The sequence below is a fragment of the Emydura macquarii genome, unplaced genomic scaffold (genome assembly GCF_026122565.2).
Source record: "Emydura macquarii macquarii isolate MOO-44397 ecotype Brisbane River unplaced genomic scaffold, CSIRO-AGI_Emac_v2 contig_2846, whole genome shotgun sequence".
NCBI lineage: Eukaryota > Metazoa > Chordata > Testudines > Chelidae > Emydura > Emydura macquarii.
The window spans coordinates 237,258-259,942 of NW_027132983.1; the positions used below are offsets into that span (position 1 = coordinate 237,258).

Below are 22,685 nucleotides of genomic sequence, written 5' to 3' on the forward strand. Positions count from 1 at the left end.
TGATGATTGCTTTTCTGGGCTCCACATCTAGGATTCAGCTCAGATTTGGGCAACTATTTGTTTCGCTGAATTCTGTCTGCTGTTTTAGGATTGTCTATCCTAAATTTCTGTGCACTCTTAAACAGATGCGGCATTCTACAACTGCCAGATTTCAGTGACAATAAAGTCTCTAATATACATTGTTTGTAAAGTGCTTTAAGCTCCATTGGGATAAGAGGAGCTAACTGAAAAAATATCATTTCTCTACAGATTCATTCTGCATAAAAAACCTGTTAATGCATCACTTCCAGTCAGATGATCCATCCTTTTCATATCTTTAACAGTTCTCTCAGATTTAGAGCAGGACATTGGAGAATTGCACATGCAATTGCACAAGTTTTCCATTAGACCCGCCTTACTTTTGCCTCAATAGGTAATAGCTTTCAGGTGAATTCAGTAGGGAAATTCATCTCGACAAGTTGTTCTTTCTAGCCTGCTTATGGACAGCCATTACCTGACACGACATTTATTACCTTTTGCTCATACAACCTTTATGCAATTAGATAGGCAGGCTTGGAAAGTTAGAGGATATAAAAAAGAGCCTTTAATTCCTGCCCATCTGAACAATGTATTGGAATAAGTAAGGGGCTCAGAGAAGACATACTTTAGGGGGAGCATTTTATTAGAACTTACTTCCCCAATTCTATTTTCTTCCTGTTAAACGAACAATAAAATTCACTTAATGATTTAACAGCTCATATCTAACCCACATTAGCTTAGTGCAGATCTTTGCCATCCTTTAGCAGCCAGACCATGTTAAGAGGTTTGCATCTCCCACTACATTCAAGCCAATGGATCTTTTCCTTTAGAGTAGCGGTTCTCAATCCATGGCCCACTTGCGGCCCAATCAGCACACAGCTGTGACCCATGTGACATCCTCAGGGCTATAAAGGTAGTATATATATTGTGTGGATGAGGCCCACATAACACACAGAGAACTGCCTATCCAGCCCACAATGGTAAATAGGAGAATCAATGCTTTATAGCAAGCTCATGCTTTTAAATCCAGAGGTCATAGGTTCAATCCTAAACAGTGACCTGATCAGGGTGCAGCTACACACACGAGCAAACAAGTCCCAATACAAAATTCATGCCTAGTTATTCTAGGTACTGGTATATTTAAGGGCAAGAAAAGCATCTTATAACAGATGGTTAGTATAGCAATAGCATAAGATAGCATTTTCCATTATAAACCCTTATAATTAGGTAGAACAAACTCTTTAGCGGCAGGGAGCATTTTTAATAAAATAAATCAGCAATTTTAAATTAGTTTCTTCTCTTTCCTTCCCCAATAAACAGTAAATCAATTTGCATTGTAAAACAAATTGTCAAGTAGTAAATGCAGAATCTACATTACTCAAAGCAATCTGTCTATAAAATATTTATTTTGATAACAGCTGTAACACTGAATTTTCCACATCTGCAGTATTTTTATGGCATCTCATAATTTGACATTAATGCATTTACACTCATCCAATAGATGGTCACCACCTAAAAGTTAAATTCACAAAACCAAGCTCACAACCAAAGGTATAGTCAGAGGACAGCAGTTACAATGGATAGCCTCTCTCAAAGGCAAACAGGATCCCAGTCCCTTACCCAGAAATCCCACTGGAGATTGTTAAAGTGCAAACATAGCCAGAACTGAGATCAGAAAAGACATTGTAGCTTCCCTATTTGTTCTCAGTTGCTTCTTATCATATCTGATCAGATTATGAATCAAGACCACGATCCTGCAAACTTCTGTGCACATGCATCAGTGGCATTACTGACATGCTTAAAGTTAAGCATCTGTGTAATATTTGCAGGATTAGGGCACAGACAGGATTTTTTTTTTAAAAAAAAAACTGCCTCCTTTGTAATCTCATATGGATCTGAGAAGAGGTCAAACTGGGCTTCTTTCTACACCACCATCACCATTTCTGAATCAGAACTTCACTGATTAGTGCCTGAAGCATAACAGAATCCAGCTCACTCTCCCACATAGACTCTGCAGGGCCCATGGGAGTCAGAAAGTGACAAGGTATAGCTACAGAAGCTCTCACACTATATGTTGGGTAAGGTGATGTTATTTTTATGGAGGTACTTTTTTGACTATACCCAGTTTCCCCTTAAAGTACTGAAGTGTCAGTCCTAACATTCTTTAGTTTTCAAACCCTGCATATTCCTTGAAAACCTTTTAGTCTGTTATATAATATGAAAGCTAATGACTGCAACTGAGTTGCTTTTTTAAAGTTTTCAGATAACTGTTTCGGCAACACAAGATAGCTTTCCTTCCATTTTTCCCTAAAACACTGACAAACCCCGACAGCTACGTTAAGATTGAGAGAGACTCCTGTAACAAAGAAAACGAGTCTGGGAAAAATATCCTGTTCTCTAGAGACAAAATACTACCAATTTTTACACTGACCATCAGTGCTGCCTTGTGTCTGATCCTGCAAATTTCTTTACCTGAAAACTTGATGTTTTTGATGTATAAATTCTTTGATCAATATTTCAGTACTCCATGGTACTAAACATTCCATGCTGCAAATACACATGGAGAAAGTTATAATGCAGCTGGGGATACATAACACAGTCTTATGAAAAAGAGTTTAGAGCAGGTTTGCAAGTGGCACTTTTCAAAAGAATGAATCTCCCGAGTCTCCTCCCTGCCTAAGTAATATCTGTTGGGGACTAACTGTTCGTTTCACTCATCTAAAGCACCTCTGCAAAAACCTGAAAGTCAGTTTGCTTCAGGTTTTCATTGTTTCAACCTGGATTTTATTTTTTTAATTTTAAACTCACCACCACCACCACCAAATTATAAACCTCTGCAAAACATGGCTGTTCACAGAAACACTAACAATGGTAGCCATAGCCCCAAACAGCCTGGAATGCAACAGTAAATTGCTGAAAAAGAAACAGTTGCAGAAGCCTAGTCATGTGTGAGGACAGATGTCCATTTCCCTTTGCCCTTGGCTTTCTGAGGTGAAATCAGCACAGTATAAAACAGGAGGAGGGATGCTGGTGCAACCATACAAAGGAATCTCTGATCTGGAACTCCTGCAGCATAAGCATTTGGCAAGATCAAAAAAAGAGTCAGTCTAGCAACCCCACTGAGACTGAGTAACAGACTAACTCATGTAACACAGAACACACCATAGTATTGGCTTTAAACATGTACAGTATAATTAGCACAGAGGCACATCACAGAGTCTAAACAGCGTTTTTTAGTCACAGCATAGATTCAAACAATTAATTTCTCAGACTGTCTCATGCACAGCAGCCCTTTTGATGATATACAGAGTAGAGTGCTTGTCATAGATAAAACTGCAGCACAACATGCACTAATACTTCAAAGGGGACCGGCAGTGAAGAGAAACCCATTCTACATCCCCGCCCCTGCATATGGAAGTGTGTGTTATGCTAACAGTTGTAAGAAGCAAGGCTGGAGCAGAGAAAGGGCAGGGCTGTACCACAAACCCATACATTATTCCAGAGGGACATGCTCTGCGTTATATGCAAGGCCCTACAGTGGAGATGGAAACTATACATCAAGATCACTATTACCAGAGGTGTAACAATTATTTTCAGGTATGAGATTACACTAAAATGGCATCCAGGATCAGCTATTCCCTGTTCAGATCGCCACCTTGACAGTCTCTTGAATTTTTTGGAGGGTGAGGGCATCAGCAGGAGGGAAAGAATGGATTTTCTAAGCCAACGTTGTACGCTCAGTCTCCAAGTCTCAAGCATTTGATTAAGATGAGAGCACAGTGCATAGCTCCATGTACATTGTACCTGTCTCATCATGCTAGTGGAGATGCATCAGACCAATTTTACAACATGATGACTTAGTAAAAAAAAAAAAAAAAAAAAAAAAGAAAGTGGAACAATACCAGCTGGTTGGCTTGATTACTTTTTGCATTGCCCAAGAGCGGACAGCAGAGTGCAGTATACTACCAAGAGAGGTGCAATACTTCTGCAAAGGCATTCCTTACAGCAACGCCAGGGCAAAATACAAAGGGAAAAAAGGGATCAGGTGCACTCAGCTCAAAATTCTCCATTTGGCTCAGGATAACACTCGTCTGACTTAGATAAGCCACAGCCTTTTAAGTAATTGTTGAGAACCTGCACAATGTGTGAGGAAATACATAATGGAATAAAGTATTGTGTGTGAAAGTATTACTAACAAAAGGGATACAGGCCTGGATCCAGTTTGGGGAGAATTTAATGGATCTTATTTACAGAACAGGAGGAGAAAGCTGTATCAATGGAAGGGAAACAGCCTGGACTCATCCCACAATACTGGCCCATATCATACTCTTTAATATCTAAAAGTAAAAAAATATGACCCCTCCCCTACTATCCTCCCCCCATAATATTTACAAGTAAGATCAGCAAAGATGATACAGAAGGAAGATGTATAGGAGACTACTGCAGTTTCAGTCTTTGTTTTAGTCATCTTCCTGCTGATAGACTCCTTTATTGCTTGGGATGCCCACCAGATCTCTTCAATATTCTATGTGCCCTGGATGCTGGGATGATGAATGGCACAGAGGCTGCTTCAAGCTTTCTCTGTCAGCAGGCGAAACCTGTATGGTCTGCCAGATACTAGAGCACCAGAAATTGATGATGAACGCCATGATGCATATATGCAGACATGCTCTCACTTTGCCAGAGTGTTCGATAGCAAAAGAAATCTCTCTGCATCTGACATTTCGGTTAAAAACTGTCAGTTTGCTTGTATTTGGCACAAATGAAGTTTGTAATTTGTAGAATTCAGGAATGACACTCGAGATCTCAGGCGTGATAAAACATGCAGGTGTGGGACAGAATTGCATGTCCTACCCACCCATCCCAGTTCGTCTGTAGCCTTGTGTGTTTACAGAAAGAGAACAAAAACACAATTACACCTTAGAGACTGCAGCAAACTTTTCATAAAAATCAGACTGTCCGTTATTCCTCCACCACGTTCTGACAAGTATCACTGTGCCAGATACAAATTCTGCTGGAACCTACTGGACTTTGACTGGAAAGTAGGTACATGTTGCACCCAACTTCTGACTCTCAGATGTCAAATGGAGGACTCCTTCTGAAGGAATGCAGAAAATAAAAGACATACAGGAACGTACATGGGTATGAGAACATACAGTCCAGGAGAACTAGGCAGCTCCAACACTATCTTCGCAAGCATACGCTGCTATTAACAGTATGGAAGCCATCCAGAAGGAATTGTGGTTTCAGAATTAGTCATCTATGGTTGGCAACCAAAATGCCTAAAAGAAGAAGATAATGTAAGCATGGAGCTAGAATATTTCCTAACCACTGGGGACTGAAATTCCTCATCCAGTGAGCCCCAAAGCAAGCCAAGGAATCTGATACATGCTACCAGCAGTTTAGGATTAGCATCCCTGCTTTGGACTGGTTTGGTTTGGGAAGCATGTCAAGCTGATGGTGCCAGAGGCAACTGTTCATTCTATATCTTACACACAATAGACGGGCATACGCAGACCTAGTAGTCCTCCCATACCTTCACTGGACTGTTAAGAACTCAGGATCCTCTACTTCTAGTGACCCATAAGAGTGAATTTGAATAGCACCTTAAAGCCTCCAGTTTTTATGATGGAGTGTCACATTATAGTGCCCTGAAAGAGTCCATCTTTCTGTATGCATGCACATGCACTGCTTGTTCTCAATGTGTCCATGTACATTGTTCCTTTCTGTCTCCAAGGTACTGCCACACTTTCATCCACCTGCCACGCAGTGGAAACCCCAGGAAGGGCAGTATACAAATTGGACTGGCTCTTCTTGAGTTTAGGGGAATGCCTAGCAAAGGAGAACTACCCTCTCCCACACAGTCATCCAGGGCAGGCCAGGAGAGGAGAATTAGAAAAATATGAAGGCCAGCCACTCCCCCACCCCCGTCTCAAGCACAACTTCTGCACCGGGGGCTGCGAGGAGGGAAGCATATTTGTTGAGCACACAAGCTCTATGCCTGCTGGGCACTCCCCCGCAGGGGACTTGTGGGTGGTTTCCACTCTTTTGGCATTGAGCAGTGCAAAGGGAATAGAACAGGGCAGAGAATCTACTTCAATATTAATTCTGGCCCATTGACCTGCCAGAAATAAGGTGTCTGGCCTTTAGGCTGAAAAGGATGAACATCACTGATCTAGAGGGAACCTGTGTTCTTACCATGTTGGAACATGCACTGGCAAAGGTCATGAATTTGGGATTGAACTGCAGACAGGTTATAGGACCTGTGTGTTTCCCATCCAACACAGCCACCTTCATTCCACTCTCCCCATTCCAGACATGAATTTTGCCATCTTCTGAGCCTGTGGGTTGGAGAAGACATAACACACATGGAAGACCAACACAGAGGACAGAAAGTCACAAAGTATCACTGGTAAATTGTGATTGAGACACCTGAAGAGAGTGGCACGCCTACAGAAATCGATCTTTGACAGCTAGCTTTGTAAAAAAAAGTTACAAAGCTAAATTTTGCCTATATAGAATGCCATTCAAAGCCAAGGGAATTTCACTTGCAAGTCTGAAGGGATAATTTACCCCCAACTTGTGGAGGTTACAGCTACCAAAAGGCAGCCCCAACAAGTCACTTCATTTGGACAAAGACGACAGTTGGCATTAGCAGAGTGAGAACTTGTCTACACTTAAAATGGTACCACCAATGTAGAGCTTCAGTGCAGCCACTACTTATGCTGATGAGAGAGGTTCTCCCACCAGCACAGATAATCCACCTTCCCAGGAGGCGGTAGCTAGGTCGACCAAAGAAGTCTTCGTTTCACCTCGTGCTGTCTTCACAGGGATTTAGGTTGATCTAATGATGTTGCTCAGGAGCTGGATATTTTCACACCCCTGAGCAACACAGTAAGATTGACCTAATTTTCTAATGCAGACTAGCCCTAAGAAGGAAAGAGCCTTGCTAATGCACAGTAATGTCTCAAAGACCAACATCAAAGGATAAGAGGCGTGTTAAAAGGTAGCTGTAGTGCTAAACAAAGCTGAACAGCATCCTAAGAGCCAGCTGATTATAATCCTGCAATTTGAATATAATTGAAGGCCTGGTTTTCAGCAAATTGTGCATGTATCTACTTTGCAGATGGAATACTGTATTTATCTGCACAAGTTCCCAATTCACACACAGAGTAAGATAAGCTTCTTACTAGTTACATGCGGAATCAAATAAAAGATTCACACATGTGCATGACCAACAGCTTGCTGAAAATCAGGCAACAGAAAAGTACAATCTAGTCACTGAAAATATGCAGTCTGCATATAACCAAAGAATATGTAAACCAGATTTCAATGAGTTACACTAAATGTGAATGGCAAAGCTTGTTAAAGATTTCAGCTCCCCTGATCACTAATACATGTACATGTTTTTATAGCAGAAGTCTACAAATTTGCATTTTAATGGGACACCTTGAATTTTTAAAACTGACCTCTCCTTAAGAATTCTTTAGTATTGCCCCTTTTACACAGGATATCCTGACTTTTTAACAGGGTACATTAGTCAAAGTAAAATGGGGGAAGGAGGGAAGCTTGATTCTGAAGGTTAGCAGTTGAGAAAGAAGTGAATCTGTCCAATAGCAGGAGAACTGAGTATACCAAAGAGTTAGAGAAGTGATATAATTCCTGGCAAGACAGACAGAACTGAGCTGCCTCCAAAGGATAAAATGAGGGTCTCCAGGAACAGAAAAAGACATCAACCAGAATAAAGAACCACCACCAAAATCTGTCTTTCCTGAGAGGCCATAATACCATCCTAGACATAACTTGAGTTATTAAGAAGAATTTATGGGCAAGTTACTGATTAGCATATCTGAAGTATAAGATCTAAAAGATATAAAGCGGTAGAGGTGGTGATTGGCTATGTTGGGTAGTAAGGTTTCATAATGCAATGTTATAACTGTGTGTGTAGTATAGATTATCCAGAACTACCTCCAGTTCAGCGATAATCAGCCAGTTAGTTTCTTGTAATCATCACTGTAAGGAGGATCTTTAGGAGGAATATGAATGTGAAGATGGTGGAGTTATTTTGCAGACCAGCTGACATTCACTGAGGGCAGTGTATCCTATGATATCCCAGCTGATACTGAACAGATTACAGTATATGGGGAGCCCAAAAAAGAAAAAAATCTAGTCTTCAGGTAGGATGGAGGAAGCTACTTTAGTTGCTTTTTCTTACTACATAACTCTCCATATTTTGCTCTGCCAATCCATGTCAACAACAGCCTGAGGGGACCAACTTGTGTGTGTTTGGTGGGTTGGGGGGAAGAGGGGAACAAAGTTATCAATTAGTGCAGTGTTTCTCAACCTTTTAAATAGCAAGTACCCCCTAACTTCTAAAAATTTTAATAAGTTCCCCAACACTCAATATTCCATGGGATTTTATATTTACAGACTAACGTAAGCCATACATTGGAAGAAGGGCTCAATATATAAGGCCATGATATGACAGATGGTCAGATGTAGTGTGGGCAGGGTTACCACCTTTACACCAGGGGTGCACAACTCAAGTATATACCTGGGCTAGAGGTGATGTTGGCCAAAGTTAGGAGGCTTTGAGCAGAATGCCAATGCTGGGGAATATAAAGTGCCACGCCAAATTTTTTGCCATAGACTTGAGAAGAGGAAGGGATGAGAAAGAGACAGGAAAAGAGGGTAACTGATAAAATCTGGGGCTGTCATAGTTGTCAATTTCACTGCTCTAGCTGAAATTGACAAGTTTTCTGGGCACAGGGCTTTGAGCCAGGGAGCAGGGGCTGCCACCCAATCCGAGCTGGGGCAGAGGAGGCTTCCGCGCCAGCTGGGACCCAGGGATGTGAACAGGCAACTGCTGGCCATCTTCAAGCTAGGGGCTGGGGGCTGTCCCTTGGCTTGGAGCCGGGGCGCAGGTGGCTGCCACCCAGCTGCAAGCCCAGCTCATGAGACTCAGGAGGCTGCCACCAGGCTACCACCTAGGAGCTGGGACCCAGCAGGAAGTGGGCTGCTGCCACCCAGCTTCCCCAGGAGCTGGGGGCTGCCACCCGCCTCCCCCAAACGCTGGCAGCTGCTGCTTGCTTCCCAGCTAGGAGCTGGGACCGGGTGGGAAGCGGGCTGCTGATGCCCAGCTTCCTCAGAAGTCAGCAGCTGCCGCCCGCCTCCCCTTCACTTAGTTTTTCCCCAGGTACCCCCTGCCTGTCTTGTGTACCCCACGACAGGTTGAGAAACTATGAATTAGTGTCAGCTGTAGCAGTAGTACCTGAAGCAAACACTTGGCCACTAGGAAACAGGAGACTAACCTATCTACCAAACTAAGTGTTATAGTACATTGTATTCAAATGACAGAATTTCGAAAGCCTTATAAGCGACTCCCACAGCATTGTGAGGAGAGCGTTTTGTAAATCCTAAAATAGCCTCCTGCCTTTAAACCAACTTTCAGTTTAATTATATCAATACCCAGTTTCAAAGCACTGAAATGGCTTTGTAATAGGCCCCACAATGGCAGCCTACAAGGGGGTAAGGATATCTTACCAATCATTATGAACTGGGAATCTGGTGTGAACGATGCCTCCAACGTGACAGCCTTACTGTTGTTATAACCCTACAATACAAAAGAGGTTAAATGCCTACAAGCCTGTGGCAAGGGACATGTCAAACCACACCTCCTACTGAGCAACAGGACCCCCTCCCCAAGCATTACAGACTGCCCTATGCGAAGTCCTCCAATTGCCACAAGAGGGGACAGAGCACAGATGTAAGAATTAGGGATGGGCAATAATTTATCAAGGTACTAACCCAAACAGTTTTCCCTCATTAGCGGAACTTTGAAAGCTCCACTAAAGGGAGTTAAATATCACAAGTAATTTCTAAAAGGGAAGAGAGAGAGAGAAATTTTCAAGTAAGCCAAGATTTAAGATAAATCAGGAGACCAATCAGCAGCAAATTAGTAAAGAAGCCCTTTCCTTAACGCTTATATCATCCACAGGTCAGCTACCTCTATTACTGTAGCAGGAAGGGAGACCCCAGAGACCTTCCCCTGGAATACAAGGGACTGGGGTTTTATCCTCAAAGCTAATAAATGCAGCACATCATCCCATCCCTGCCAAGGACGTAGCACAAAGACAGAGCGGGTTCCAAGAAGGCAACAAAGACAGGACGCTCACCCCAAATGTATGCAGTACAGCTCCCTTAAAGGCATCAATCAGTCGAAGGAACCCTCCATTGGTTGATATAAGGATAAGCTTCCCATCATTACTAAACTTCAAGCCTGTCCACTCACAGGTTCGATCATACTGCATCTTGAATGTAGCAAATGGACCCTTTAAAAAAAAAAAAAAAAGTGGGGGGAATTATTTAGATGCATGCGCACCCAGACATTTACTCTGTTGGTAAAAGTCAGCTTATATTCACACGAAAACATTTTAGATTCCTAAAAGGAAATGAACCGGACTGATATTGAACAAGCCAGTACTAGCTGCTATGCAAAAGATGGCAAGGGAAAGTAGCAACAACCTATCACATTGTGATCACACGATTCTGTCATCTCCAATAGCAACCAAACCACAACAGGATGTTTAGGAAACTTGTGGTTTCACCACTATATAGGAAATGACAGTGAACAAACAACTGGTTCACCATTACAGCCACCTGAGAGGAGAATCAAATCTCATATTACATCTGATTATACAGGCGCAGTTGCTATTTGCCAACAAGGCCTCCAAACCTAATTTAAACTAAGAAATGGAGTATCAGCACTGCTGCTCTTTGATCTAAAAATAAGAGTTGTTCTCAGCCTGTTTGCAGCTATTGTCCCCCAGTTACAGTTTTCCTTCTCTCTCTGATGTTGCTGTTAGGTCCACCTCACCCAGATGTTCTTCCAGCATGGCCAGCAAGGAGGAAGAAACATTAACTGTTGCAGCACCTTTTCTTCCCATCGGTTACGGGAGCCTGAAAAATGGTTTGAAATTGCCACCTAACTCCTATCAGCCTCCATACTCCCAGGGGCGTCATCAGAAAAAAGAAGCAATGCCCTTCAGCTCCTCAGTGATGATAAGCATGGGCTTGCTCCCAGCCCCCTCTACTGATGCTAGTTCTCCTGGGGGCAGACAACAGAGAACAACAGTGGATTCTGCACTAGTAGATTGTGCTTCAGACCCCATTCTGTGTAGCAATGTCCCTGGTGCAACAGAAGGTGGACCAGGTTCATTACCAGTCTTAGTGATACTGTTATCAAAAACGTTAAATGATGCAGGAAAGGAAGACTAAGGAAACGGAGTACAGTTCAGTGCTGAGTATGTTGGGGGGAAGGGCACGAAGACGCATAGGTATATGATAGGAGAGAAAACGTGCTGGGAAAACAAATGTCAGAGAGGAAGAGACAGGTAAGTGAGAAGTGGTTGTGTCAACAGAAAAAAAAAGGTTATTAACCTTCTGTAACTGTTGTTCTTTGAGATTTGTTGCTCATGTCTGTTCCATGTCTAGTGCCCTCTATAGTGGCACATATGCACCAGTATAAGGAGCGTTCTCAGGTTACTTCTTGCTGGAACTCCAACAGAGAGGAAGGAGGGTGGGTCATGGAATGGACATGAGCAACACATCTCCACCTGACACACATCTGACACCACCAACGATCCTGGGGACAGGTGAAAGTACAAATATTCGAACCCCTTGGCAGGCACATAATATTTTTTCTTGGCCCTTTTAGATGTAGGAGGAAGAGAGGAGGGGGTTTACCATAAGGTCTTGACAAGTATGACAACTCCCTCATGGACAGGAAAGGCTTCTCTAGAAGGGGCTGCTGCTGCCAAAATGTCAAAGAATGCATGAGCTGGCTCCTTCAGCTCCTCTGCCTCCCAACCCAAATTCGCAGCTACCCTCTTAAATAGCTCCTGGTGCACTCTAAAATCATCCTGTGGGACCGAGGCAGAAGAACCCGCCACCGCCTCATCAGGCAATGAGGATGATAAGGCATGTAAGGGTGGAGTGGGCGACTATTCTTTGCCGCCAGGGAAGCCTATTCCAGAGGCATCACTGAAATCCTTGCAGCTTGGTCTGGTTCCTCATCCAAGTCTGGGGGCAGGCATGACATTGTCACTGAGCGTTTTTCAGATGTTCCCGAGATCAACTGTTGCATCTGCGACACTGGGGCCCGAGGGAATCCCTATGGGTTCCAGACCTACCATGGTCCAGGCCATTGTGTTGGTGGCCACAAGCCCTATGGTAAGCCTGGGGGAAACCTGCAGCTATGGCTGGGTCCACTTGACCCCTGGACAAAGTGATCTCCTCCCTTCTGAATCAGACAGGTCCTCTTCTGGGGACCAGGGCAGTGCTGACCTCATCTCCAACTCTTTAGTGCACCAGTAGGTGCAGTGTACGGTATCAGGGAGCAGTGATGGGACTCTGTCAATCGGTGCTGAGCATGTGGGGATTGACGATGGTACTCCAGAGACCAGTAGCGGTGCTGGTGACCTGCATCAAGGGTCTGGTGATCAATATCAGGAGTCCGGTTGTTGGCAGCAGTGCTCTGGGGACAGTAAGAGTCCTGGTGACCGCTGTTGGAGAGTCGGAGACCGAAAAGGGGTCGGAGAGCCGTGTCAAGGCATTGGGGATCTGTGCAGGGCCCCCATCGTAGGCCTGCCCCACGACACACTTAGCTGGCTGCCCCAGCACAGGGTCTCGGCATGGAGGTCTCTCCTCCCAAAGAGTGGGAAGCATAGGGAGCGACAACAAGTCCATGGCTGGGTCCTGGGGAGGACTGGGAACTGATGGGCGAAGCTGTAGCTGACCTGAGTTCCAGAGCAGATGAGTGGCCTGGCATGGGTCTCGGCTTGTCCCTCGTTCTGTATGTCCTTCTTAGGGGCCAAGGTGCACTCTCTTCTGGCATGCAGCTTCTTGTGCCACTTCTTTGGCACCGGGGATGGTGACCAGTGCTGGGATGAACTCAGTGCTGGCAGGATGCTTCAAGTTGATGTTGATGTGCTGGGCACAGAGCCCGAGTGGTCAGGCTCAGAGTCCGGTCTGAGAGCAGACTCCAACAGGAGTGCTCTTAACCCGATGTCTCGGTCCTTTTTAGTGTGGAGTCTGAAGTTTCTGCAGACCCTGCACTTATCCCGGATGTGGGTCTCACTCAAGCACTTTAAGCAGCTCTGGTGAGGCTCATTTATGGGCATGGGCTTCTTAGATGAAGCACATGGTTTGAAGCCAGGGGACCGGGGCATGGCCCATCCCTGATGCTATGTCCCTGTGGGACTAACTAACTAACAACTCTAACTAATTAACTTATCTAACAAATATCTACACATAACACCGTTAGAAGGCTTGCCAAGGCAAGGACGTTCGAGCACGGTCACTGGCAATAAAAAAAAACTGAAAGGGAGGGGAGGGGAGCCAGCAGCAACCCTTACTCTAGCGCACACACATTTCGCTGCAAAGGGCACTAGAGCCAGACCTATCAATACCACTGAGGGAAAAGTCTCCAGCACCAGTGCATGTGGAATACACACACACCTGACATGGAATGGACATAAGCAAGCACTAGAAAAAGAAAGGAGATAACCCAGGACAAATGCTCTTTACAAGGGACTCAGATATTTAATAATTCTCTGGCTCTGAAGTTAACTAGAATGAACTTAGATGTAGGTCCAAAATGGGATTTAAGAATCTGGTGGTGACACCTATTTGTACAAGAAACTCTTATACAAAGCCCTCTTCATATGTTAAAAATTATCTCCTTGGTGCTGCTGGCTGTAGTACATGCTGAGATGTTTCTAGGGAAATCCAGGCATCCCAAGTCCAGGATTTACATGCTCTTTCTTGTAAGCTATAATGCGTCAGAAATGCATCTAGCTTGTCTCTTACCTTGTCAAAAGAGCGGAGATCATACAACTTCACCATTTCAGAATTGACCCCAGCAGCAAAGATCAGCCCCTCTGGGTCAAAGGAGCATACAGGCTTCCCCTGAAGATGCATTAAACCCTAGAAAATGGAAAATAGTTAAATATAAATTCAAGTTAGTATATATGCCTATACTCCTTCCATTTCTGACAGCTCCTTCAGCGTGCACAGATTCACCAGGGCAGTCTGCCGGTAGAACATCCGGATTTTCAGTTGTCAGTCTTCAGTCTTATTACGAATTTTTCAAAAGTCAGCATCTCATGTCCTACACTGGCACTACCCTTAATTCTGTACGTGGAATATCAACACAAGAGTTTGGAGAAGTAGCTAAGATGCCATTCATCCAGAAAGGGTATGAGGAACTAAATACATGACCTCAGCTCACCCCTAGTTGCATGTGATGATTATGGGACATCGGATGGTCCTCTTCACAAAAAGATTAATCAGTCTAATACACTCTGAAGTTAGAAGGTTTGGGACAAAGATGAAAAAGACTTTAGGCTGACTTCACTGTTAAGATGAAATAATCAGATTGCTTCTGGAAGGAGGGAATTGACTGGTCTAAATTACTGCCGAAGAAATTTAAGAAAGCATTCAGATACACCCTTGCTCAACACACATCTACATCTCCTCTGGGAAAGAAACTTGTATCACAAGAACAAAACCAACCCGAACAAGGTGCTGCAGAGGCAACATACTACACTTCTGTGGGGAAGGGAGATGCATCTTGTGTTGGTAACAATTATCACAGAGCACTCCTGCTGGAAGTGATGGCAACAGGTGGCTGCAGGTTATGGGGCTAAAACTGACTATTCAGGAAGGTGAGCGGATATAGCTCTGAAAAACAACATCACTGCCTATGTTGATTTAACACAAAACCAAACCTTCTAGAACCTAGGGGGCAAAGAGATCAGATTCCCACAAGTGATAGAAAAAAAGCAAGGGACAAGTTATCTCTCACCCTACACGAAGTTGCACTGGTTTAACTACAGGTGTTATGTCAAATAAATTTAGATAACATGGTGCAACTTTATTTAGTGGACACTCTTACATAGCTTTAGTTAATTAAACTGGTACAACACTGTGTTTAGACAAACCCTCAGCATGAACCCATGCAAAGCAGGAGAAATTAGACTTAAAAAAAGATAGTTTGTTACTAGTCTTCCCTAAGACTAAGATTTTTACAATGTCAAAATGATATAAAGACGCACATAGAATGGAAGTGAGAAGTGGAGAACAATGTCATGTCAGCAACATCTGCTGACCTTTCATGAAGTCCAAGTAAAGTACGGAAAGCAAGAGACTCTTACCAACATGCACACTACTAAACAAAAGAAGTTTCTGATTTAAAGGTTTATTGTTAGGCAGATTATAACTATGTTGCGAGTAAAAATCAGTTTTCAATCTGTGCTTTATAGTCTGTCCTCATGAAACAGTGACTGTCTCGCTCTGAAGCTCTGCGCTCCCAGTGAGAATGGAAGCGTGTTTAGGACTGCCAGCCTCTTGCACAAACATTTTTCAGTACTGTAAACATTGCAAGAGTCAGGTTGTGTGAACGCCAGGTACTTGCCGTGTCTATTTTATTAAAAGCCCTTTTCAAGTTTCTGCTTTGGAGGGATTTTACTACGAAACCAGAAATACTAAGTACAGCATAATGGACATAACTGGTAATATTAACAGATGTTAATAAATATAAAAAGTTATGTTAAGCTTTATTTATACAGCATTTTGGATAATGCATGTATGTCATAAATTAGTTATAACATGCACAGCACTTGAAAGAGTAAGGGCTTATCATAGGCAAATTTGCAATGTTAACATAGGGTTAATCTTCCAGCATCACTAAGCTTAGCATAGCTGGGAAACACGTAGATCCTGGTGACTCTGCTAAGTTTGCTGGTGTATTTAACTGCTTAATGTTTTTCATTTTAAAACAAACAAAGCCAGTGCACTCAAGTAAGGGATCCCATTCTGTCACCACTGATACCAAGGTACATGGGAGACTGCTAGAGAACACTGAACACTGTTTGAAGCTACAGTGTCGTTAATATGCTGACATCATTCAACTAGCTCCTTGTTTCATCAGCTCCAGAAGTTGCTGCTTTTTTCTTGCCTTACTAGCACTTTCCCAAGATAGGATCCTGGAGGAAAGTGAATGATGACACAGTGGTGTATACACAAAAAGAATACCTAAAGAGGGATTCTGCCTGAGATAACGTCTTTGGAATTCCAGGAAGGGCTGGTGGGGACCATAAGATACATCATGACAGTACAAAAACCAGACCACTTGTGTAATCAATCTACAACCCATTTTCATCATTTCAAACTGAAAGTTCTTTTTCTTGCACATTTAATGACAACTGTCAGCAGACAGGCAAGTGAATTTGGTATCCCACCTGACAGTTTGGAGACCGGAGATCCCAAAGTCGGATGGTTTTATCGAGTGATCCAGAAATAAAGGTATCATCCACTGGAGACATGGATAGGGCAACCACTCTGCAATACAGAAAACTAGATAGATCAGGTATCACAAAGATGTGCAAGCAAGTTACCAATGTAACATTTTTCCTGTTGGTTTCACACAAGTTCAAAATACTTAACATTTTTTATGGCATGAGAACCAAAGCGAATTAAGTCTAACATGGTTTAAGTTCATTATAACATTGCTTTGGCCTTTCTTGTTCTGCTTCACAGCCACCAAGATCTTGATAATTGAAGTATCCCCTTGTCACATCTCTTACCTCTTGCTGTGCCCTGGAAAATACCGGATGTATTTATTATCATGTAGGGAGAGGTAACGGATTGTATCTGCAAAAAATATATAAGAAACGCATAAGCAAATATCGTACAATAAACCTTCTCCATCAGAGAGCAATGTTGGTCTGCTTTGTCTTCAAGAGGGGTGTTAAAATGGGATCAAGTGAGAAACTGAAGCCAAGCAGTCTGGAAGAAAAAGAAAGCAGAACTAGTGAGGATGTTCCCAATGGTATGGAGATCATATGAATACTTCACATAGCGTAAATGAACTGCCATGAGATTTATACACTCTTGGCTCCAAAGTTAACGAAACAAAATAAAAATCAAGTAATTATCAAATTTTTATTCAAACACTTCTCACAAAATTATAGCTTTCTAAAAGTTGGTGCCAGCCCTTCTTGCTAGAAAGAGAGTATAGATTTTCCACGCAAATGCCACTGTCCTGTTAATGCAGCCATGCAGGAGCTATCCCCAGCTAAATAGTCACAGCAAAGGTGTGAACTCTGCCCTCAGCACACCAATGAGATGCCAACTTCAAAGCTAGGCTGGGACCATTTAAACACTAGCTGTTCAGCACAGGCATTAAAAAACAAAACTCAGCTGGATAGGCTTTTTTTTTTAAACCTCACATTTGTTGCCTTTATGCTTTCTTTGCACCTCTTCCTGACTGGAAAAGGCTTTGGGGTAAATGAGAACAGAAGAAAAGACCCTTTTCCTCTAATAGCAATTTATATTTTGGAAGATTCTGTTGAGATTTTCATCCCAGATTAAAAGAATTCTGAAGAACATAATCCACTTGAGTAAAGGTATTGAGAATATGAACCACTTTTACTTATACATGCATTTGTGAATGGAGAAGTGTAAACAAAATCAAATTAAGCCTCCAATATCTGTGGTAAACTTTCACTACGAGAGACAGAAAGAGGGGAAAATAAAAGCAGCTAACTCTCTCCCAACTTCTTGCTTATGTATGTATGCCTTGTTTTTCAAATATGGACGGACTGATGTTATGGACAACCGAAGCTTTTTTTTTTTTTTTTAAATAAAGCTTTGATATCTGTTGAGTGGCTATTCAAGTTGTCATGTTCAATACTAAAATTGAGACTGCGACATTAATACCAAATTAAGGTAAAGATGGAAAATTCTGTTTTCACCTTTGTTACTGCAGTTTTTTTGTCTCTCTGGCTAAATGACTTTTCTGCAAGGCAGGGTTAGGGTAATGAGTCTAATCTGTGTGGAACATTCTTGACATCTGGAAGGCTAAAATATTTTTCTAAATGACTTTTTCCTGTAGAATATATGTTATGTGGAAAAATCCCTCAAGTCTATCAATTCTGACAGAGATTTTCTATTGAGTCAGCTAAGGTCAGAGATCCATACTATCCTCCAGAGTCTGTCAATAAAACTTTAACGGTGACTTTGTAGCCAAGCATGAATAGCTCAGACTGATGCACCATTCTGAAAGTCTCCTTCGAGTAACTTCAGATGACTTCAAACGCAATCATAAATCAATCCACCAAAATCAACAGTTTTACATCCCATCATCATTAGTATTTATCTGCTTTAACACTGCTTTATCTCTAGTTTTTCTGCTAGAAACTGCAATTACCTGTTTCAGAAGAATGCAGGTGAAATCTCACCTTCCTCTGCAAAATACAAACCACTTGTGAAGCATGCGTGGGTAATCCTTTTAGCCGACAGTGCTCTGTCCCAGGCAAGGCAGTGGCCTGTACAGTTATCTCCTGTACCGGGTGGTATCATAGACCCTCAAACTGTACAAACTACTACCTCAGCCTGGAATTAGGCAAGAGGAACCAGGTTTGAAGCTCTTGAGGAACCCTTCAGAAAGAACTGGATCAGAAACAATTCAGAGGCACAGAAGTACTTGTGCGCAAATACCAGCATTCGTACAGTAGAGGAATGGCTTGATTTAACCCTTCTCTTTCTGTAACTGCAACATCCTGCAAAGTTAACATTTGCCCATAGTTTCACTCATTAAGGACAATGCAGAGTCTGGACCAGCATCTAGACCATCACAGGAGGAAAACAGGGATACATGCCAGTTTCTTTGGACCAGTTTCCAATTACTTTCAGTACACACACACACACACACACACACACACACACACACACACACACACACACACACAAAATCTTTTCTAATCCATTGCTATTAACAGTGTGTTTGTTATAAAAGCTACTCAAAGGGAAAACGCTTACATAATGATAATCAACTTCAAACCATCAATTTACAAATACTTCCTTAATAAAACGAATATAAAGGAACTAAACAAATATTTCACCAAATCAGAGCTTCTCTCAATGAATGATACCATAACGGAGATCGACACAAAATTAAAACTCTATCATTATGATGACACAGTCAGTAAGTGCACAAAGTAAATTGTAAGTATGAGAGAAAGCTGTATGAGAGTCAGAAAATTGATTGGGAACTGCATCAGGAATTAAGTTATCCAAGAATTCCTGATACTGCAGCACAGCCATTTATACCAGTTGTTTCTGACACAGGGAAGAAGAATCACTGTGCTGAGGAAAGAATGTGTACCTGTGGGAGTTGATGAATTAAATTAAAACTTAACACTCAGCTAATCCTTTACATAGAATCATAGAATCATAGAATATTAGAGTTGGAAGGGACCTCAGGAGGTCATCTAGTCCAACCCCCTGCTCAAAGCAGGACTAACCTCTGCTATATCATCCCAACCAGGGCTTTGTCAAGCCGCAGCTTAAAAACCTCTAAGGATGGAGATTCCACCACCTCCCTAGGTAACCCATTCCAGTGCTTCACCACCCTCCTAGTAAAAAACTTTTTCCTAATGTCCAACCTAGACCTCCCCCTGCAACTTGAGACCGTTGCTCCTTGTTCTGTCATCTGCCACCACCGAGAACAGCCTAGCCCCATCCTCCCTAGAACCCCCTTTCAGGTAGTTAAAGGCCGCTATCAAATCCCCCCTCACTCTATCAAAGGCCGCTATCAAATCCCCCCATCACATGATTATAGGCCTTTCATCTTAGGCTCTGAAAGCACTTTAATTCATTGAAGCTTCTGAAGTGCAGTTATGGTTAGAAGGGACTATAGAAAAAAATGACACTTTGAAACAGATGGGTTGCCTATACATATCACACTGGGAAAGTAGAGGGGCCAATGGACAGAGCCAAAATTGGATGCAGGAGAGATGTGTTCTATTCTAGGCTTGATTAGTGACTTGCTATGTCACCTCAGTTTCCTGCCCTCCATTCTGTACAAATAGGGAGAATACATCCCTATCTTTGTAAAGCATTTTGAGATATAGGAATGAAAGATGCTAAATGCCACGTGTTATTTTGAGTTATCTGCTTGTTTTGAAAATTCCAATACAGCTGTAGAAGCACATTGCGTTCCATTCTAGCTCATGCAACAGAATTGTTAACTAAGTTCTAGATTCAGAATCATAATCAATGATGAAGCACTAGCCAGAAGTGAGTTTGACCTCCTGATCTCAAGTTGAGTTTGAAAGGCTGTCAGAAAGAAAACACGTTTTTAAAATGTTATCTTGAGCACAATTTGCTGTGGACTCACTGGGGGGAGGGAGGGAATCTTCACGTCACTTTTTCAAGGCATAACTACTCAAAAGCTCACTAATAAGATAGTAAACATGCTCATTTGACAGAAAGGGAAACAGTCACAGACACACTAAATGACTGGACCAGTATCAAGGAGCAAGTCAACAACAGAGTCAAGAATAGAACTCTTATCTCCTTTCAACTACTACATCATGTTCATTCTGATTATTATAGCAAAGAGGATCAGAAATTAGCTACAAGAGGTCATTAGATGTTAGGGAATGCCTTCAAGTTATGCTTTAAAGATGAACATGTCTGTTTATTACCATCCTAGAGATTCCTATAAATGAGCCATTCAAGTCACTCAAGACCAAAGCTTTCCCCAGTCCTTCACTGCTGTTTATCTGGATGTGCCATCTAAGTGCAAAAAGATTAAACATACTGAACCATAGTAGGTCACTTACCATCTATTTTGTTGGAGCTGTACACCACAGTGTTGGCAGCATGTGTGTATCTGATTAGGTCCACTCCATACTTTTTACTGTACAGCGTTCTCTTTGGTCTGTCAGAAGAAAAACACAGACATAATTATGCTTACTTCAACACATAAGAGCTCAAGCAAAAACCTGCTGACTGTTAAAGTCTACTTTTTAGTACAACATAAATCAATATAACAAACAACATAAATCCTTTGAGGTATCCCGGTCCTTTTATATGAAGAAGGAAAACTGTTGATCTTTAAGATCAGGAAACAGAACCATAAGGGACCTCGCCACACAGTGCACTAATGGATTAGCCTTCCACCTCTGGGGACCTCTATTAAAATCCTGACTAAGATAATTAATTAAATAATTTGTAGGACTCATTTAGTCTATCACAATAGTCACTGTCAAATCTGACACATGCTCATGCTGACTCAGGAAACGTGGATTTGCAGGGGTGTTTTAAGCTAGGAATGGACAACTGTTGACAAAGTTGTGTGGTATAAGCTACAATACTAAACAAAGTACAAGCTATGGCACTTTGCTCCTTGCTTTCATCAGTCCTAAATTCTCTCTCTCTCTCACAGCACCCTCCCAAAAGAAGTGCAACTTGGATTCTTTTCCACCATCTTAAAAAAAACCCAAATCTCTCTTCTTAGCAAGGATTCATTCATTCTTAAGCAGTGGAAGACTCTGGATCGGTTTTAAGAAATATGCTGGGAACACCATCTTTGACATTTTTTCCAACCAGTGAAAAGACTGTTATTGGGGGGAAAAACCCACACATACTATTTGCTTCTAATATGACAAAATTTCAGTAACTTTTATCTAAATTTCCTCTGATAGAATTTGACTTTCAGGCTGACATGTAAAGAGATTCAATTAATGCCTGATTATTCCAGAGGAAGTTTTTAAAATACAAATTCATTTGTTTTGTTTTCAGAATACAAATGGACAAACTTCAACCGCAACATACTACAGTGTAAAGTTTCAGTTTCAGCCTGCAACCAGAGCCAATTCAAGGCAGGAAATTGTCTGAAACTGAACACAACCTGACAACCACCACATTTTCTAGTGTATGAAGAAGTATTCATTCAAAATTTCCATAGATACTGAGTGTCTTAGCCCATGTCTACACTACCACTTATGCCGGCAAAACTTATGTTGCTCAGGGATATGGGAAAAAAACAACACCCCCTAGCGACAGTTTTGCCGGTATAAGTGGCAGTGTGCACAGCACTATGTCAGCAGGACAGCTTCTCCCATCAACATTGTTACCTCTGGTCGTTGAAGTGGTTTTATTATGTCAATAGGAAAGCTCTCTCCCACTGGCATAGAGCAGCTACACATGAGATCTTATAGCGGTGCAGATGCATCAGTACAGCTGAGCTGCTGTAAGCTCACTAGTGTGGACATGGCCTACATATCAAAACTCCAAATTCCAGGAATCAAATCTGTTATTAGCCCACTAAATCTTCTCCCATTACACGCACATTCCATGTCCCTACCTTCGTTGTACCACTGCTCAAATTCTCAAGCATTTTTTCAAGTGTTAGTAATCTAGCCTGTGCAGTGGCTTCTCTTCCCCATAACATCAAATTTGGAAGTTCTGTCCACTCTTTAATATCCCTACATAACTCTAGCTAGACAGGGAAAAATCATATTGCTCAGGGACCTAGTCTAGTATAAGTATAAGTATAAGCAGGAAAGCTGAATGACTTCAGGCACAGTAGCACAGAGGTGCTAGTCAGAGGGAGAGTGACCAAAGGAGCTAAGCTGGAGTGCAGCAAAGAGTTGGGTTGCCTCACGGACAAGAAGAGGAGAAATGACTAAAGCAGAGCAATAAAACTGAGCTGCCACCAGGCAGAGGGGAGGAGAAGAAATGGGCCTAGTTGATATTAGTTAGTAGTGTCGTAGGAGAATGGGTGGAGGAGGGAGTAATGAACTGTTTGAGCATGC

General features: G+C 42.3%; 1 protein-coding gene across 2 annotated transcripts in view; it reads right to left on the reverse strand.

Moving 5' to 3' along the window:
* WDR82 (WD repeat domain 82) overlaps positions 1-22,685 on the reverse strand; it is a 116,494-nt gene that overhangs the window by 84,676 nt on the left and 9,133 nt on the right. The window contains exons 2-9 of one of the 2 annotated variants that reach the window (XM_067568090.1): positions 20,709-20,806; positions 16,665-16,731; positions 16,320-16,419; positions 13,888-14,004; positions 10,194-10,349; positions 9,562-9,631; positions 6,217-6,359; positions 1,405-5,300 (exon numbers count right to left, since the gene is read on the reverse strand). In XM_067568090.1, the coding sequence (XP_067424191.1) occupies positions 5,271-5,300; positions 6,217-6,359; positions 9,562-9,631; positions 10,194-10,349; positions 13,888-14,004; positions 16,320-16,419; positions 16,665-16,731; positions 20,709-20,806 (781 nt within the window). In that variant the 3' untranslated portion in view covers positions 1,405-5,270. Of the gene's footprint in view, positions 1-1,404; positions 5,301-6,216; positions 6,360-9,561; positions 9,632-10,193; positions 10,350-13,887; positions 14,005-16,319; positions 16,420-16,664; positions 16,732-20,708; positions 20,807-22,685 lie in introns of those variants that run through there. The other variant, XM_067568088.1, reaches the window with a different exon arrangement.